Source organism: Thamnophis sirtalis, unplaced genomic scaffold, assembly GCF_051295495.1.
Source record: "Thamnophis sirtalis isolate CommonGarterSnake01/CBP01778 unplaced genomic scaffold, rThaSir2_p1.2 scaffold_13, whole genome shotgun sequence".
NCBI lineage: Eukaryota > Metazoa > Chordata > Lepidosauria > Squamata > Natricidae > Thamnophis > Thamnophis sirtalis.
In genome coordinates this window covers 21478482-21495706 of record NW_028261393.1, presented here as the reverse complement: position 1 = coordinate 21495706, position 17225 = coordinate 21478482, and the positions used below count along the sequence as shown (strand labels likewise).

The 17225-nt window shown below is 43.6% G+C and overlaps 1 protein-coding gene across 2 annotated transcripts in view; it reads left to right on the top strand.

Annotated features, from left to right (window-relative positions):
- The window catches only part of KIAA0319L (KIAA0319 like), a 66822-nt gene that overhangs the window by 42711 nt on the left and 6886 nt on the right, over positions 1 to 17225 (top strand). For both annotated transcript variants that reach the window (XM_087727720.1, XM_087727721.1), the window contains exons 9-17: positions 1324 to 1456; positions 3768 to 3996; positions 5089 to 5212; positions 8186 to 8318; positions 10004 to 10152; positions 10629 to 10783; positions 11505 to 11643; positions 13069 to 13228; positions 15389 to 15531. In XM_087727720.1, coding sequence (XP_087583846.1) covers positions 1324 to 1456; positions 3768 to 3996; positions 5089 to 5212; positions 8186 to 8318; positions 10004 to 10152; positions 10629 to 10783; positions 11505 to 11643; positions 13069 to 13228; positions 15389 to 15531 — 1365 coding nt within the window. The remainder of the gene's footprint in view (positions 1 to 1323; positions 1457 to 3767; positions 3997 to 5088; positions 5213 to 8185; positions 8319 to 10003; positions 10153 to 10628; positions 10784 to 11504; positions 11644 to 13068; positions 13229 to 15388; positions 15532 to 17225) is intronic.

Here is a 17225-nt window from a genome sequence, read left to right as displayed (position 1 = left end):
GCCAGTCTTCTATACTCTTATCTCCCCTAAGCACAAGTAGTTCTCGATTTACCAACATTCATTTAGCAATTATTCAAAGTTGCAATAGCATTGAAAAAAGTGACTTATACTTTTTTCCTTGCACTTGCAATCATTGCAACACACCCCCATGGTCACATGATCATACTCCAGAGGCTTGGCACCTGGTATGTATTTACATTGGTTGCAGTATCCCAGGATCATGTGATCACCATTTGCTACCTTCCCAGCTGGCTTCTGACAAGCAAATTCAATAGAAACCAAATGTGGTGATGTGTCAAGGACAACCTGTATATTGGGACTGTATCTCCTAGCCTTTTCAACCAGCTCAGACAAAAGAATTCTGGCGATTGTCCCAAACCTGCCTTTCCCCCCCCAAAAGGCAACTGGACTTTTTTTTCCTTGAGGAAGAAGAAGAAAATATTAAGCAGGAGTAAAAGAATCCATCTATGTTAAAATTGAACACCCCTCCCTCAACAGAGTGGGGGGGAATAAGATACCATTTATCTCTAGTCTACAATGCAGCCTTTGCAACTGTTCCAAGAAGTTCCCACAACAAATTGCACCCTGATTCACATGAGCCTGAGAGCACAGATAAAACCCCAAGTGGCCACACACAACTCAGGGAGAGTGCTAATGACCAGGTGACTGTAAAGAAATAGAAGCCTTCGATATCCCCTCTACCATTCTATCAGAACCTTCCCTTCCATCCCCCACCATCCAGTTTCAACTATCAGTATCTATCCTTCCATTCCCCTGCCATCTGAACTGATAAAGCTTCTTGGATAAGAAGTGAAACATTTTCTTCCTCAAGGAAAAAACAGTCCAGTTGCTTTTTGGGGGGAGAAAAAGCTCCTTTGAGACAACTGTGACTTGGATGATTGAGAATCTCCACAGACAATTCTGGAGATTGCTTCTTCGGCACTTCCAAAGGGCATTGGTTTGGGGAAGGCTGTTTTACAAAGATGTAGCCTGTTGGACATGTTGGCTACAATGATCGCTGGGCCATTCAGAGTCTCATCTTCATTTTTTCCTTGCCCTCCTCATGACACTCTGGAGTTTGAAACTGGAATCAAATATATCTATAACACAGCTTCTCTCCAAGGGCTTTTGATCATCCCCTGAAAATCCAATGGTTGTTATAGCATCATTCTTGGAAATTACATTATTGTGTCTTGTGAAAGGATCTGTAACTACACATCAACTTTGGATTAATTTTAAATAGATTTGACTATTGTTATTGCATGTTTACGGAGAAAATGGCTTGTAAAATAAGACACATATTATCTGTGTTCACTGGACCAGAAAGTACGGATGATGACAAAATAGTCAGCTATCACTGGGAAGAACTAAAGGGGCCTCTTCGAGAAGAGAAACTACCTGCTGATACAGATATTCTGGAACTAACCAACCTGGTACCAGGAAATTACACATTCCGGTAAGTCAAGGAATCCTACCTCTAATTGTGAGTCCAAAATACAGTGTTACTTGAAATTGCATAATAAGCTTAGCAACTAAATCAGTTTTAAGAACAGCAGCGCTGTTTTTACCCACAATGTAATTTTATTTTTGTTAGCCTGTGTAGGTGGTCTGCTTATATAAGCATATACACCTCAGTTCACAACATAATCTGGCAAAGCTGCTACTAGCATCATTCTGGATGCAGGAGGCTGTTGCTGCATTCATAAAACAGTTGGGTCCCACATTATGTTGTTATCAGCCAATTATGAACATTAGTGAAAGCATATCCAATGGCTCATCAGCCCTCATTATTTCTTTCTAAATTTCTCCCATCCTTCCTCTCCTCTACCTGGCTGGCTTCTATTTTCTTAAAAAATAGTGTTTACATGCCTGTTTGTTTAACTGAAGTTTCAGATGGATATTCTTAAGGGTTATCAAGACACAGCAAATGAATAATAAAACAATGAGGATATCTTTCAATTAGCTTCTTTTGTAAAAGGGTCAAGTTTTCTAGAGATATTCTGCAGCAATTCTCTGTTGTTTGGGCTATCTACAGTTCTAGGTTTATCTGTTTTTATGGATGGGGGAATTGCACACCACTCAGTGTCCATCGGTTGTGGGCAGCTGTAATAAATTTAAATAAATGAGGCATCAGGAAGGGCATCCGGCTAATGAACTCTAAGCTCCATTCAGTTGTCCGGCCCGTACCCCAATAAAAGGGATTACTGGGTCATAAATAGAAATAAATAAATAAATACTATTATTCAATTTTCTTTGTATTTAGTCTAGCTGGCTTCAATTTAATAGCTAAAGGTTAAGGGTTACTCATTGGTATAGCTGTTATTTGCTTTGTAGAAGAAATGTTTTAAGCTTAAAAAGCCTTTTCCCCTTTTGATCAGTGGTAGGATGATATGCTTCAGATGTTCTCTTCTCAAAAGCTGTTTCCTGGGTTGCTTTGCCAATGATTTTAAATAATGAACTGTTTGCGTGGCTCTGTTACAGAGCCCTCTATAAGTGAACAGACAGATTATCAAATAGCAAATAGCCTATACAATGTGACGGCTTAGATTTCATCTGTGCATTTGAAACCAGCAGTGAATCTTGGATCGTGTGCTGGCCTTAATTGCCAAGTTGTTCCTTTATGTTTCTTTTTTTCATGCTTAGCAAGGCTTTTCAGCTGTTTCTGAAAGGATTTCTTTGGCACTTTTGAGGAACACTTTAAAAATGTATTTACTTTGGCAGTGAATACTAGCTTGAAACTGGTAATTGCAACGAAGCCTTATTATTCATGAGACTCATATACACAGAAGTGCCCACACTAGGCTGCCACAGAGCTAAAACCAAATTATTCACAAAACCTTTTCGGTCACTTCTTCTACCCACCTTATCCAAATTGTTCCTTTAATTTCACCTTATTTATAGTGCATCGGCAAATGCTTAATGCTATAAAACCGCCACATCACACAAGCCTTATGCCCTCTGGCAGTGAATTCTGATATTTTTTAAAAATGATTTATGGCATTAATATTTTAACAGATTTATTAATATAATATCCAGTGCTACAGATGATTTAAAAATTACCATTATGAAGCTTGGTATTAATATAATAACATTTAAAAAATAGCAGTGCATTCGATATAATTCTGCCAGTACAAGGCAATCTCCCAGATCATAGCAAGAAAGTGCAATAAAAGCTTTGATTAAAAGATCATTGGTAGAGATAGGTTTTTGAACTAGCCAACTGCATATCCATTAGGGAAGAGACCTGTTCAATAGCGGCCACTGTTAAGAAGTCCCCCGAGTCCCTGCAGGCCAGCCAGACTTCGCTAATTGAGGCTTGGTGCCTTGTAGAATTTCTTGGTGCATTGTGGAATCACAAATGATGTATCTTCAATGCAAAGAGTGGAAAATTTCATACTGCTTGTTAGGCAGGTCCTAACTTTCCTGTGAATAGAAATGCTGGGCTTCAGAGTCACTCTGAAACTGTGTGTCATGCAACTGGCCAGCAGTTAGAGCTGCTCCCAGAAGCACTAATATTTACTTAAATTTCAGTTTCATGCAGTATGGGAAATAAATAACCATTATAGCTAGGGATGTTGCTGCCGCACATGTTCAGATAAACACTGCCTCAACATTTCAGTCAATTCTGTCAGGAGCTAATAGATGCAAGTGAAAGACGTCAGAGGTAGCATGCTTCTGATTGCCAGGTTCATCTCTGATCGCCGCCTCTGAAATTGTTCCCTTTCAGGCTTGATCTTTACATTTCCTCATTATCTCTCCCACTTTAGCCTCACTGTGGTAGATTCTGATGGGGCTACCAACTCCACCACCGCTAGCCTGACGGTAAACAAAGCGGTGGATTATCCCCCTGTGGCAAATGCAGGCCCCAACCAAGTGATCACTCTGCCTCAAAATTCCATCACCCTTTATGGAAATCAGAGCACAGATGACCACGGCATCATCAGCTACGAATGGTCCCTCAGCCCCAACAGCAAAGTGAAGGTAGCAGAAATGCAGGTAAGATCGCCAGGACTCCCGTTTCAGTGAGGCCCTAAATCTTTTCTTAATACACTTGGCAGTTCAAAAAAAAAAAGGAAAAAAAAAAGCACTAATCTTTGTAAACAGCTGTCAATTAGTGTCCATATGATTCTACAATATTAAGAAATAATATGGTTCTTAATGTTAACATTTGTGTTCAAGGCACCCTAGTGGGCAGGCTTTAAATTGGCCCTTTTATTTTCAAGGAATTTTATGGCCTAGTGAATATCCATCTCCCTCTGCTTTTTGATAAATGTAATGAAAGTAAATGTGGGAACTCCTTTCTCATGCACTCTCTCAAATAGCAGACATTTGGTTCAATCTATAGAAAAGATGAGTAGATGGTTAGGTTCTCTCCTGCCAATGTCATTGCATTTCTGGCTGCATTGGTTCCTGTTCCTCTCCCAGATCAGAATTGGCACGCATATAAGTGCCCAAGGCTAGCTTTTTTCACCAAACCTGCATGATATCTAAGTCTCCCAGATTAGCTTTCATTTATGAGTATTCCATACTTTTGAAATAAGAACTAAAATTGTGCTTATCTGAGGTGAAACCCTTGGATTCATTCTGGCCATCTAAGATTAAAAGTTTAATCTTTTCATCTCTAATTCCTTATCTCTCTGCTCTATTGAGATGAGGAATCAAAGCAGGGATAAGCAACTTGTAGTTCTCCAGATCCTGAACCATAACTTGTGACATCCCTCAGCTAGTGGTTGGGAATTGAAGTTCAGCAACATCTGGAGAATTACATGTTCTTTGTTCGTGGACTACAGACTGGCTGGAGATATTGGAGCTGCAATCTATCATTTCTTGCTTGATGGTAGCAATGACAACAGTTCCCTATTTGAGGTAGGCAAGTTCCACTTTGGTGATGTCCATCTCCTCTGCAATATGCTGCCTTCGGAAACTTGAAAAGGAGGCCATACCTTGTTATTTCTTGCCCCAGGATGTTGATTCAAAATAAAGAAATGCTTAACAATATATTGAATGCTGCTCTCCTCCTCCTCCTCCTCCTCCTCCTCCTCCTCCTCCTCCTCCTCCTCCTCCTCCTCCTCCTCCTCCTATTTATAGGGGGTAAGGACTTCAACTCTGCAGCTCTCAGCCATGCGTGAAGGTGACTACACCTATCAACTGACAGTGACAGATTCTGCTGGCCATCAGTCCACTGCTGAGGTCACCGTGATTGTACAACCTGGTAGGTATCCTTTCAAAACAAACCGCTTTGCATCAGGGAATGCAAAATGCAAATCCCTGTTACATCCCAGAAACCTAGTTATGAAGATAGTTATGGACCAGATGTAGAGCGGGGATGTTAGTACTGGGAGACTTCTTGGGTATCATCCTACAGGGGTGTATGTTTTCAAAATGCTATTGGGGCAACCAGTGGAACTTAAAAGTCCTTCACTTCTTTTAAAAAACATTTCCCCCAAATAAATGCACACACTCTTAAAGAATAAAAAGTAGCATTTCAAACACCCTTGGGCTTTAGAAATGACACGTTGCATAGCACAAAGAATTACTGTCCAGAAAAAAACCCTAAACATTTGTTGGAGAGCTAAGCCTCTACAGTAGTTTCTATGCTGTATATTGAGATCTGTAATGGAAATCTGTTAAAACTCTGCTAACCTACTTTATGGGCTCGCTATGGTGCTATACCTTAGGTTGAAATATAGCGCTGATGTGGAATGGAAAACTCTATACCTGTGATGGCGAACCTATGGCACACATACCAGGGGTGGCATGCAGAGCTCTCTCTGTGGGCACACGCACTGGCCTGCTGCTCTTCTGGTTTCTGGCATGCACATGTACAATGGCCAGCTGGTCTTCACGGGTGCTGGAAAATGGCCTGAAAACAGTCCAGAAAATGCCCCCCAAACAGGATGTTTCCAGGCCAAAAACAGCCCAAAAACAGCCCGCAAAACAGCCTGAAAAATGGCCATGCGTGCAACATCCAGCTGGTCATCATGTTTCCAGTGCTCCGGCATGCATACACGCATGCGCATGCACACACGTTCCGGTTAGTGCACTCGGCACCAAAAAGGTTCGTCATCACTGCTCTATACTATGAGACAATGGGTATCATTTGCCGGATATGCCACTCTCTAGGTCAAGATCTTATCTCACATATATAGAGAATTAGAAGGCTGAGCAGTTCATAGGACATATGCCACACCTCATTTATGATCATTATCCCAAACCTGAGCAGGATATTATCTATTTTTGATGGCACATTTTGATTTTTATATACCATATTTTTCGGAATATAAGACGCACCGGAGTATAAGATGCACCAAGGTTTTGAAGAGGCAAATAAAAAACAAAAGTAAGTAGGTAGATAGAGGGATAGAGAGAGAAATAGATAGATAGATAGATAGATAGATAGATAGATAGATAGATAGATAGATAGATAGATAGATAGAAATAGATAGGGAGAGATAGATAGGTAGAGGGGGAGAGAGAGAGAAATACAGTAGGTAGGTAGGTAGAGGGATAGAGAGAAAGAGAAAGAGAGAAATACAGTAGATAGGTAGGGAGAGGGAGAGGGTAGGTAGGTAGGTAGGTAGGTAGAGAGAGAGAGAGAGAGAGAGAGAAGGAGAAATACAATAGGGAGGGAGGGAGAGAGAGTAGGTAGGTAGGTAGATGTTTCCAGGTGTATTTATCCATGTGCTGGAGAAGGAAATCGCTGACAATCTGCAGCACCTAAGACTTTGTTTCTGCTGGCACAGCACTTGATCAATCTCATCAATCAGTTAAAGAGCTTTCCAAAAGCGGGGGGGGGGGGGAGTTTTTGCACTCTGCAAACTTCCCAAAAACTGCCCTTTTTTCACAAAAACGGGCCTGTTTTTTTTAAAGGCATGAATAGGGGGCTTGCAGAGTGCTCTGGGGAGGGGGCAAAAACAAGCAAAAAACAGTGATTTTAGTGATTTTTAGTGATTTTATTGACATTTGTAGGCCGCCCTTTTCCCTGAGGGGACTCAGGGCGGCTCACATAAAATCGGGGAAGGGGAAATACAGACAATAACAAAGACACATGTAATAAAAAAACAGTAACCAACATGCATTCATCATTCGGGAGGGGCAACTATCTTCATCCCCAGGCCTGACGGGCTAGCCAGTTCTTCAAGGCTGTGCGGAAGGCCTGGACGGTGGTGAGGCCTTATGGAGGCTTATAGAGTGCTGCTGCGGGCTGGGGGGGCAAAAAATGTCCCATTTTTTGCTCATTTCTGCCCTCCCCAGCCCCCAAGAGCTCTCTGAAAGCCTCCATAAGGCTCTGCACGGCCATTTTGGTGACGGCAGGGCTTCAGGAGGTCACAAATGCTATATTCGATGTATAAGATGCACCCAGATTTTCAGCCTCTTTTTTGAGGAAAAAAGGTGCGTCTTATACTCCGAAAAATATGGCATATATATTTTGACAAAAAAGAACATGAGTAAGTATCTGAACAGACAAAACATACCTATTTTTATTTTTAAAACAGTTCAAATCCTCAAAAAATAAAAATAAACCAACAACAGACATGCCAAAAACATTGATCATGTACTTTCTAGGGAACTCAGAATTATGTCATACCCTTTTCCCTTTGGCCCTCAGGAGCTCTGTGTGTGTGTGTGTGTGCCTGTGTGTTGCAGCTCCTACCAACAAAATAAATGCCTGTCTTGTGGGATATTATTATTCTGCTAACGCCAAAAAAGGAGATCTAGATTTAAGTTCTCACTGTTGTCTAGGCCACTTACAATTTCTCAGTTGGATTTACAGAATGCTTCCTTGTTCACACAGTAGAAGCTGATTATGTTAAATAAATGTATAAATCCCATAAAAAGTGAGTGAAATAAGATATGGCAGCACCCGAATAAATTTATAATGTGCAACTTAACTTTACATTTTAAGACTGTTTATGAAAAATCCATAATTCAGGACATTGAATGCGCCTTGCATGTAAAAGGGACCCTGTTTGATTCCAAGCCTTTCTGCTTAAAGCATCTTGACTTAGCAGGGACAGAAAAGAGTCATATTTGAACATTGGGATGAGGGGCATTGCCAGGATAGATTCCAGTGGGTTAGATAATGGTCTGGCTTCCTATAAATCAATTTCATCTGTATTTATTCATCTGTATACCTCTCATTACAGCAAGCATTCTGCTACATTCTTGTTCTTTTCCATTTCAGAGAACAATAAGCCTCCCAGGGCAGATGCTGGCCCAGACAAAGAACTCATCCTACCAGTGGACAGCACCACTCTGGATGGCAGCAAGAGCTCAGATGACCAGAAGATTGCTTCCTTCCTTTGGGAGAAAACACAGTATGTCTCTCTTTTGTCGCACGCTTGATGGTTGTTCTTTTGTATTGAGTAGATGTTTACTCTGCTCCGCTTACTTAAGTAAGATCTTCTGCATTAGGATCTTGAGATAGGCCTGAGAATCCATAAGTTACTTGGCACCTCCCAGACTGAACTGTTGTAGATCAGAGGTGGGTTCCTACCGGTTTGGACCCGTTCGGCCAAACCAATAATGGTTTGCCAGCATGGGTCACCGGAACTGGAAGTGACCCAGGCCTGCCACGTCTCTGAACTGGTTTGTGCACGCAAAATTGTGTGTGGACCGAACCGGCAGTAATGCCGACAGCAACCCGCCCCTGTTGTAGATTATTTTGAGTATGATGTTCAGTATCTAAGCTGCTAACCTTGGATCAGTTTGTATTCCCACCAAGGCACCTTTCTCTGGAGCAGTCAAGATCTCCTTCCATAAGACCTAAAATATGTAGTAGAACAGGGGACGCGGTGGCTCAGTGGCTAAGATGCTGAGCTGTCGATCAGAAAAGTCAGTTGTTTGGCGGTTCAAATCCCTAGCGCCATGTAATGGAGTGAGATCCCATTACCTGTCCCAGCTTCTGCTAATCTAGCAGTTCAAAAGCATGTAAAAAATGCAAGTAGAAAAATAGGGACCACCTTTGGTAGGAAGGTAACATTGTTCCATGCACCTTCGGCGTTTAGCCATGCCAGCCACATGACTACGGAGATGTCTTCGGACAGCGCTGGCTCTTCGGCTTTGAAACGGATATGAGCACCGCCCCCTAGAGTTGAGAACGACTATCATATATGTGCGAGGGGAACCTTTACCTTTACCTATGTAGTAGAACAGCAATCCCCAACCTTTCTGGGTCTGCAGACTGGCAGTGGCAGTGGGGGGGGGGATGGTTTTGTGTATGGGACCGCCACTTGCACAAACAGAGCTTCACATGCTTGTGCAGGCCAGTTCCCAATGGGTCATGGACCAGTACTGGGCCACTGACCGGGGTTGAGAATCCTCTGGTAGAATTTTTTTCTGACTAAAATTAAGGACAATCATCTTGGGGACAGGATAAATAATCTTTTTAAAAACTTTCATGGGATTATACATAATTTGTGTTGACTTCTGGCTCCCTGAAACCTACATTGAGAAACAAATCCTTGGGTTATAAGATGTTGATGGGGGCAGGCATTTTTCTGGAGTCGTTGGGAAGTTTTCCTGGCAGTCCTGACAAGAACCTGATCTCAGATTGGGACAAAAGCTTGTCTCAGGCCACTCGTTGCTCCTGTGTATTTGAAGAACTATGCTGTCCTTCGACCTAGCCTAGAAGTAGCTTCCTAGAGTTGCAAAATGCCAAAGATTCTAGAAAATCAGGAAATTCTGTAATTCCTCACACATTTTCACAAATTGATATTCAGTCTTTTTTGGTTGGAGAAATCTATGTCACCAAGAATAAAATTATTTTGATTTTACTCCATTCGCTTATATAGAACAAGGAAAAAAGAATTATGATCAAGACTACCATAGAGAGAGAAACACTATTCAATGCATTTTTCTTTCTTCCTGAGCCCACCAAATAATTTTCCTTGCATCACCTGAAGACTAGCTCTTCCTCAGGTATCAAAAGGATTATTAACCGCCTCTCTTCCTTCCCTGTGCAAGCAATTCTGTCAAGTTCAACTTATTTCTTCTGTGCCAGGGGCCCAGATGGTGTGAAACTGGAAAATGCCAACAGCAGCATAGCCACAGTCTCTGGGCTTAAAGTAGGAGTGTACAAATTCACGCTAACAGTCAAAGATGAACGGAACTTACAAGGACAAAGTTCAGTTACTGTCATTGTGAAAGAAGGTGAGTAGCAGGTAGAAAGTCATAATATTTTAATGGCCATCAAATCAGATGGACCACGCTGGCAGAGGAATTCTGGGAGTTGGAAGTCCACGCATGCTGGTTGGGGACTTCTGAGAATTAAGTTTACACATCTTAAAGTTGTTGAGTTTGAGAAACACTGAACTAAACCAACACCCTGGCTGTTACTGTATTCTGTAATTACTTTCTTCTAAGAGAATTAATGGGAATTTTTAAAAAGCATATTTCTGGATTATCTCACCTTCCTTATTAATGAATTGATTAGTTTGAGGGGACTGATTAACCATATTCTGGCTAGCTCTGTAAAGTATATGGTTAATTTAGTTGGGTGTTACGGCTAATGATGGACTCTGTGTTGGAATGAATGTTCCCAATATCCCTCTCCTGGAGTATCTTCACCTACTGGACCTTTTGGACTCATTTGCCTTCTGATCTTTCCGTCTTCCTTTGTTGCCCAGAGATGAATCAGCCTCCTGTGGCAAAAATTATGGGGAACACTGTCACCGTCACTCTCCCTACAAACACGGCAGAGCTTGATGGGTCCCAATCGACGGATGACAAAGGAATTGTCACCTTCCTGTGGACTCGGGATGAGAGCAGCCCTGCAGCTGGGGTGGGTAATGAGAGATCTGCTACCACGTTTTCAGTGTTTATGCCTATATGTGAGACTCATGAACGTTTAGCAATATTTTGCACAGCTGCATGAAAGATAACAGCAGCTCATGAGCTAGGGACAATCCAGTATATTGAATTTTGTTTTCCTTTAGAGCAATTTTCCTCAGTCAGTTGCCCTCTAAATGGGTTGGAAACAACTCCCATAAATATTGTACAGGAGAAGTCTGTAAAATCTGTATAAAACTAATTAACCCCAGGGGCCTTTTGGAGCTCTCTTAACAGAAGATAACCAGAAAGGAAACAGCATATCCTGAAGCTACACAGCATTATCTCTGCATAATGGTTGCTGTATCTATGAAATACCCTTGCTCTGTCCTTAATTTTTAAATCTATTTCAGTGTTAATTGGCTTTTGATATTTGCTCACCTTGCCTGCAATTGCCTGTATTTAATCAGAATGACTTCATGTGCTTCCTTCTCGGGTGTTTTTTTTTTTAAGCATTCAGAATGCTATAAAATTCATTTCTGGTGCTTTACCGGTTATGTTGTTGATCAAAAACACATAAGGATACCTGGGTTGCTTCCAATTTTTCCTCCACATGAAAGAGAGAATCCATTTTGCTCATGTGTTTGTGTGCAATGCTTCTAAGAATTTGAAGGATCCTCAAGATCTTTGCTGGATCTTGAATTTCTGCTTTTGGGTGTTTGTGTGACATACAGGAGGTGCTAAATAATTCGGATCATCATCCTATTCTATTTCTCTCCAACCTGGTGGAGGGAACGTACACCTTCCATCTAAAAGTGATTGATGCCAAAGGGGAGAGTGATGTGGACCGAGCCACTGTGGAAGTAAAAGCTGGTGAGTGCATCCATTTCCTTCCTCCTGTCTCCTTTCAGAAAATAATTGGGTCCACATGAAGCTTATATGTGGAAAGGGGAAAGCAATGCAAACACTGTGGTTAGGATCTTATTATTATGTGCTAATAACAAGTAACAATAATATAAATGACTAATGAAGGAGCAAGCTTGATAGTAAGAAGTATACTTCAGCATACTATTCCTCCCACAATGTTAATAATCATTAGAAGAGATAAATTCATCTCTTCCAATTGCAAAAATGGACCTTCATGTATGTGATGAAATCACAACTTCAAGATGCACAATCTCTGGTCTCAGCTGCTATGCTTTATTCATTTTAAAATCTAAGAGCCTAACATTGGGTTTCACTTCTAGTAGTCCTTGTTTACTGACTGCCTCATTTCACGACCATTTATAGTAATGACAGCGATGAAAAAGTAATTTTATGACCAATCCTCACAGTTTATGACCTTTGCATGTCTTTAAAGGACCCACATTGTTGGGGGCAATATGCTGACTCTGTAAACCACTTAGGTATGGTTGTAAAGCACTGTGAAATGGTATATAAGTCTAAGTGCTATTGCTAAGTGCTATTAAAGGAAAAGAAAGCTGAAGGAACATCCTAAGCACAGCTGCAGTTTCACGACAGCTTCACTTAAGAATATAGTTGTTAGTGCCAACTGTGATCACTAAATGAGGATTACCTATATGTGACATGGTAGGGTTAGTACTCTGTAAGTTTACATTACTCAGATCTTGTTTCTCAGCACACAGTGTACAATCGACATGCACCCCTTTTCTTCCATCGTTTTATGCAACCCACAAATCTTTCTCCCAACTGCGATACTCAATTTTACTGCTGAAATGTTGCATGGCTGCTACCTTTTAAGCTGGAGAAACACACAAAATTATATGTATTAATTAAATGGATGTATATGGCTGTCCAACTCGCATGCAGTTACTCCAACAAAGGAACCCTGCAAAAAAGCCTCTACCATTTTCCAAATCCAGGAAAAAGTGGAAACTAAACACACACACACACACACACACACACACACACACACACACACACACACACATGACAGAGCCACTCCCCTATCCCTCCTGAAATGTTTAAGTATCTCCACCACCATCCCACCCCAAATCAAAGCTTTGCCTCCTGTTCTAAACAACACAAAGGTTCTCCAAGTTGGTTCCATCCGGAATGGAGCAGCCGCCTCTCAGGAGCCACCCTTCATGTCCTTCTCTTGAGATCTTCCAAAGAATAAACTGAGATAACACAAAGATGACCTCAGCATCTTATTTTATTTTTCCTTGTCCTGTTTTAAATGAGATCCACCCTTATCTCTGGGAGCGAGCAAGGTTACGTTCCAAGCTCACCAATTCACACGATGCATTCTAGCACTTAACGCCAGCATTCTTCCAGATCCCAGGAAGAACAACCTCGTGGAAATGATCCTAGATGTGAATGTCAGCCACCTGACGGAGCGGCAGAAGGGCATGTTCATCCGTCAGATTGGGGTTCTGCTCGGGGTCCTGGATTCAGACATCACCGTTCAGAAGATCCAGGCGTACACTGAGAAGAGGTAAGAAGAGAAGAGTCACACTTTCAACCCAGTTTCCTTTCCATAGAATCAAGATCACATGAAGTGTTAATACCACTTTATAATGCCTTGGTAAGGCCACACTTGAAATACTTCACCCAGTTTTGGTCTCCACAATGTAAAAAAGATGTGGAGACTAGAAAGAGTTCAGAGAAGAGCAACAAGGACGATTGGGGGACTGAAAGCTAAAACATGAAAAACAGTTGCAGGGACTGGGTATATCTAGTTTAATGAAAAGAAAGACTAGGGGAGACATGATAGCAGTGTTCCAATATCTCAGGGGTTGCCACAAAGAAGAGGGAGTCAAGCTATTCTCCAAAGCACCTGAGGGTAGGACAGGAAGCAATGGGTGGAAACTAATCAAGGAGAGAAGCAACTTAGAACTAAGGAGTAATTTCCTGATAGGTAGAACAATTAATCAGTGGAACAACTTGTCTCCAGAAGTTGTGAATGCTCCAACACTGGAAGTTTTTAAGAAGATGTTGGATAACCATTTGTCTGAAGTCATGTAGGGTTTCCTGCCTAGGCGGGGTTGGACTAGAAGACCTTCAAGGTCTCTTCCAACTCTGTTATTCTATTCTATTCTATTCTATTCTATTCTATGGTGGTTTGTCTTGGGAAGTAAATGTGAGGATGTCCCCATACCTGCTTCTTTGAGATCTCATGAGAAGAGGTTAGAGATGAATGCAGACACCAGTTAGGTTAGGAGGGTCCCTGCAAGGGACTCGTTCCGAGATGGCTAATGATTGCCCATCCCGACAGGCACCAGCCTGGTTCCTTTTCATCAAAATAAAGTGATACAAAGCAACATTTTCTTTTGACATGCTCCAGCTGAGTTGTTTTTAAGGCTGTGATGTAGTATTGGGCGTTAAGGGTTTCTTGGAACAGAGGTGGCCCAGGTGTTCTGTATTGTGTGGGCACAATTGTGTATGCACACTTATATCTGTATCTAATGCCTTTACCCCCAGCCATTCGCACTGTGAGAATACAGAGAAAGTTAGAGGGCTACAGGCCTATTGGGCTTATAGATGCTACCAGCCAAAATGTATTTTGGAAGTTTGTAGTTTAGGATATTGTATAGTTTCCAGCCTGCCTAGTTTGTAAGTGTGTTTTTTAAACACAGCCAATTTTGTTTTATGTAATAAACATGGTAAAAAAAACCCTCCATGATATAGTTTTGATGAATCCACTCCTAAAGTGCTTTTCTCAAATTACCTTTGCTTCCTTCAAGCAGATTTTTAATAACTTTAAAAATATAGGAACATCAAATATTTAAGCCTATAATCTGTTTGGTTCCTCTTTTAAAACAGAAGAAGCAACAGCAATGTGGGATGGTCTCTCTGCGGCATGGTAAGGGGGCCGCAGTCCAGCATCAGCTGCCTGATTCTGTTGAGCAATATGGTGGCAGAGGAAACGGTAGTTAGCTAACAAAAAGCCTCACCTTCCTTTCATATATACAGGTAGCTCTCGTTATCTGCAGCCTCGCCTACCCAGGCTTGATAAATAAGGGTCCAGCCCTCAGTAGACATAGCGAGTTTTCACATGTCTGCAGTTTGAGTCTTTTTTTTTTTAATAGTTCTAAATTTAGAGCCGAAGTGGCGCAGTGGTTAGAGTGCAGCACTGCAGGCTACTTCAGCTGACTGCAGTTCTGCAGTTCGGCTGTTCAAATCTCACCGGCTCAGGGTTGACTCAGCCTTCCATCCTTCCGAGGTGGGTAAAATGAGGACCCGGATTGTTGTTAGGGGCAATATGCTGACTCTGTAAACTGCTTAGAGAGGGCTGAAAGCCCTATGAAGCGGTATATAAGTCTAACTGCTATTACTATTGCTAAATAGCTTTTTGTTTTATATAAATAGTTTTAATAGCTCAGAATGGCAGGTGGGCTTTTGTACATGCATAATGTATGTTTTGTAAGATTGGAGTTTGATCATCTATACATTTGCTCTTCATTAGGTTTCAGGGGAAAGAGGATTATCTTAAGCACAGGGACCACGTGGTCATAGGGCAAGAAACATTGGGCAAGTTGTTGTAGATTGTGTATTAAGGAAATACTTCCCTGGATCCTTTCTACCTCTCTTGAATTGCAATTCTGGTCAACCATTTTCTCTTTACCTTTTTCCATTCCCAACGTCCTTTGGGCAGCACAAAGTTGGTGTTCTACGTGCGGAATCAGCCTCCTCACCAGATCTTCAAAGGACGCGATATTGCATGGACCCTGAAGAGTGAATTGCGGAAGCAGCAATCAGATTTCCTTATCTTCCGTGCACTGGAGATCAATACAGTCAGTAAGTCAGAGGATATTTTAGGAGATTCGCTTTTAGTCTATCACAGTGGTCCCCAACCTTTTTATCGCCGCGGACCAGTCAGCCTTTGATAATTTTACCGTGGCCTGCTGAGCGCGCGCAGGGGTGGGGGGGCATTGTTCGCGACACTGCACCCCTGCCTGCCCACCCCCTCCGCCCACAGGGCTCCCGCGAAGTGGTTCTGGGCACTAGCCCAGAGGGCGGTCATTGGTCGGCGTCCTTCAGAGGTGCGGGGAAAGGTGCATGAGCCTGTTCAGGGTGTCCAAGTTCCGGCACGCCGAGGCCAAAGTGGCCCGCAAGGAGGTGGGTGGGCGGGCGTGGTCGTCAGCCGTGCTTACCTCCGGATCGTCTCCCCGGTGAACCGCCGCCCCCACCTGCCGGGACGGGCGGCGGTTCCCTCCTCGCCCCCTCCCCACGGTGGGCTCCATGGGGAGGAAGGGAGCGGCTCTGCCCTCGGCCTCTCGGCGATCCCACTGAAACCCACTGCCCCGCGGCCGCCCTCCCTGCTACTTCTTGGCCGCGGGGCAGCTCCGACGAGCCGAAGGGAAGTCGCCGGGACTGCATCCGGGGAAGCCTCGCCCTGCAAATTAGCCGGTCGGGGGACGAGCAAGGCGGCTTCCCCAAGAGCCCCTCGCTGCGATGAGGCTGGCTGGGGTGGGACCGTATGCCCGCTGCCAACTGGGCTGGGGCCGCTCAGCAGGTGCCTTGTCGCTTTCGCTGCAGCCGGAAAGCGGAGCTGCCGGGGTTCGCAGGCCATGCAGCAGCGGGGGATGCGCCGAGCATCGCATGTGGCGAAGCCGGAGCCCTGGCTAGGGAGGGCGGGTTAGCCCTCCTCTCGGCGCCGGAAAAAGCTTCGAAGAGCCTCTTCAAGCGGAGCCGCCTTGGCCGCTGAAGCTTCCGGCTGCAGAGGAAGCGCCTGAAGGGTTGTTTCTGCGAGGCTCCCGTTCTCTGCGTTGACGCCTGTTTTGTTCTCGGGGCTTCCGTTTCCCCGCAGCGGGGCCGCCTGGGACAGCGAACACCCGGCTTCCGCGGCCCGGTGCCAGGTACTCCACGGCCCGGCACCGGTCCGCGGACCGGGGGTTGGGGACCACTGGTCTATCACACCCAGAAATCACTTTGCTTCCTAGCAGGACCTTGGACAGGGCTCTTCTCCATGGCAGCCTCTGCCCTGTGCATGCCATTCCTCTAGAGATCCAGCAGGCTCCAACTCCAGGGAGCCATAAAGGTTCTTCCTCCAAGCACTGGGTAGGGTGAGGTTAGAGTTTGAAGATGTTGCTATTGGCTGCATTGAAGGAGATTAATTATGGCTCCAGGTTTTGAGTTTTGGTTTTTTTGCTTTTTGTTTTTATGATGTTTGGTTTGTGTGACTGGATTCCAGAAATCCAGCTACAAGGATTACCACAAGATGAGCCCACTGTAACTCTAGTTAAACTCCTCAGTTGAACTCTGTGAACAAGGGAGTCAGCAGAACGTCCTAGATCAGTGATGGCTAACCTTTTTTGGATCACGTGCCAAAAGCAGGGGGAGCGCAGGGAGGCGTGCCCACACCCATAAAGCATACAACCAGTGCTCTCCCCCCCCCCTGCTTTTGGCACACTTTTTTCACCCTCCTCGGGCTCCAGAGGCTTTCTAGGAGCCTGGGAAGGGCGAAAACAGCCCCCCCCCCGGAGGCCCTC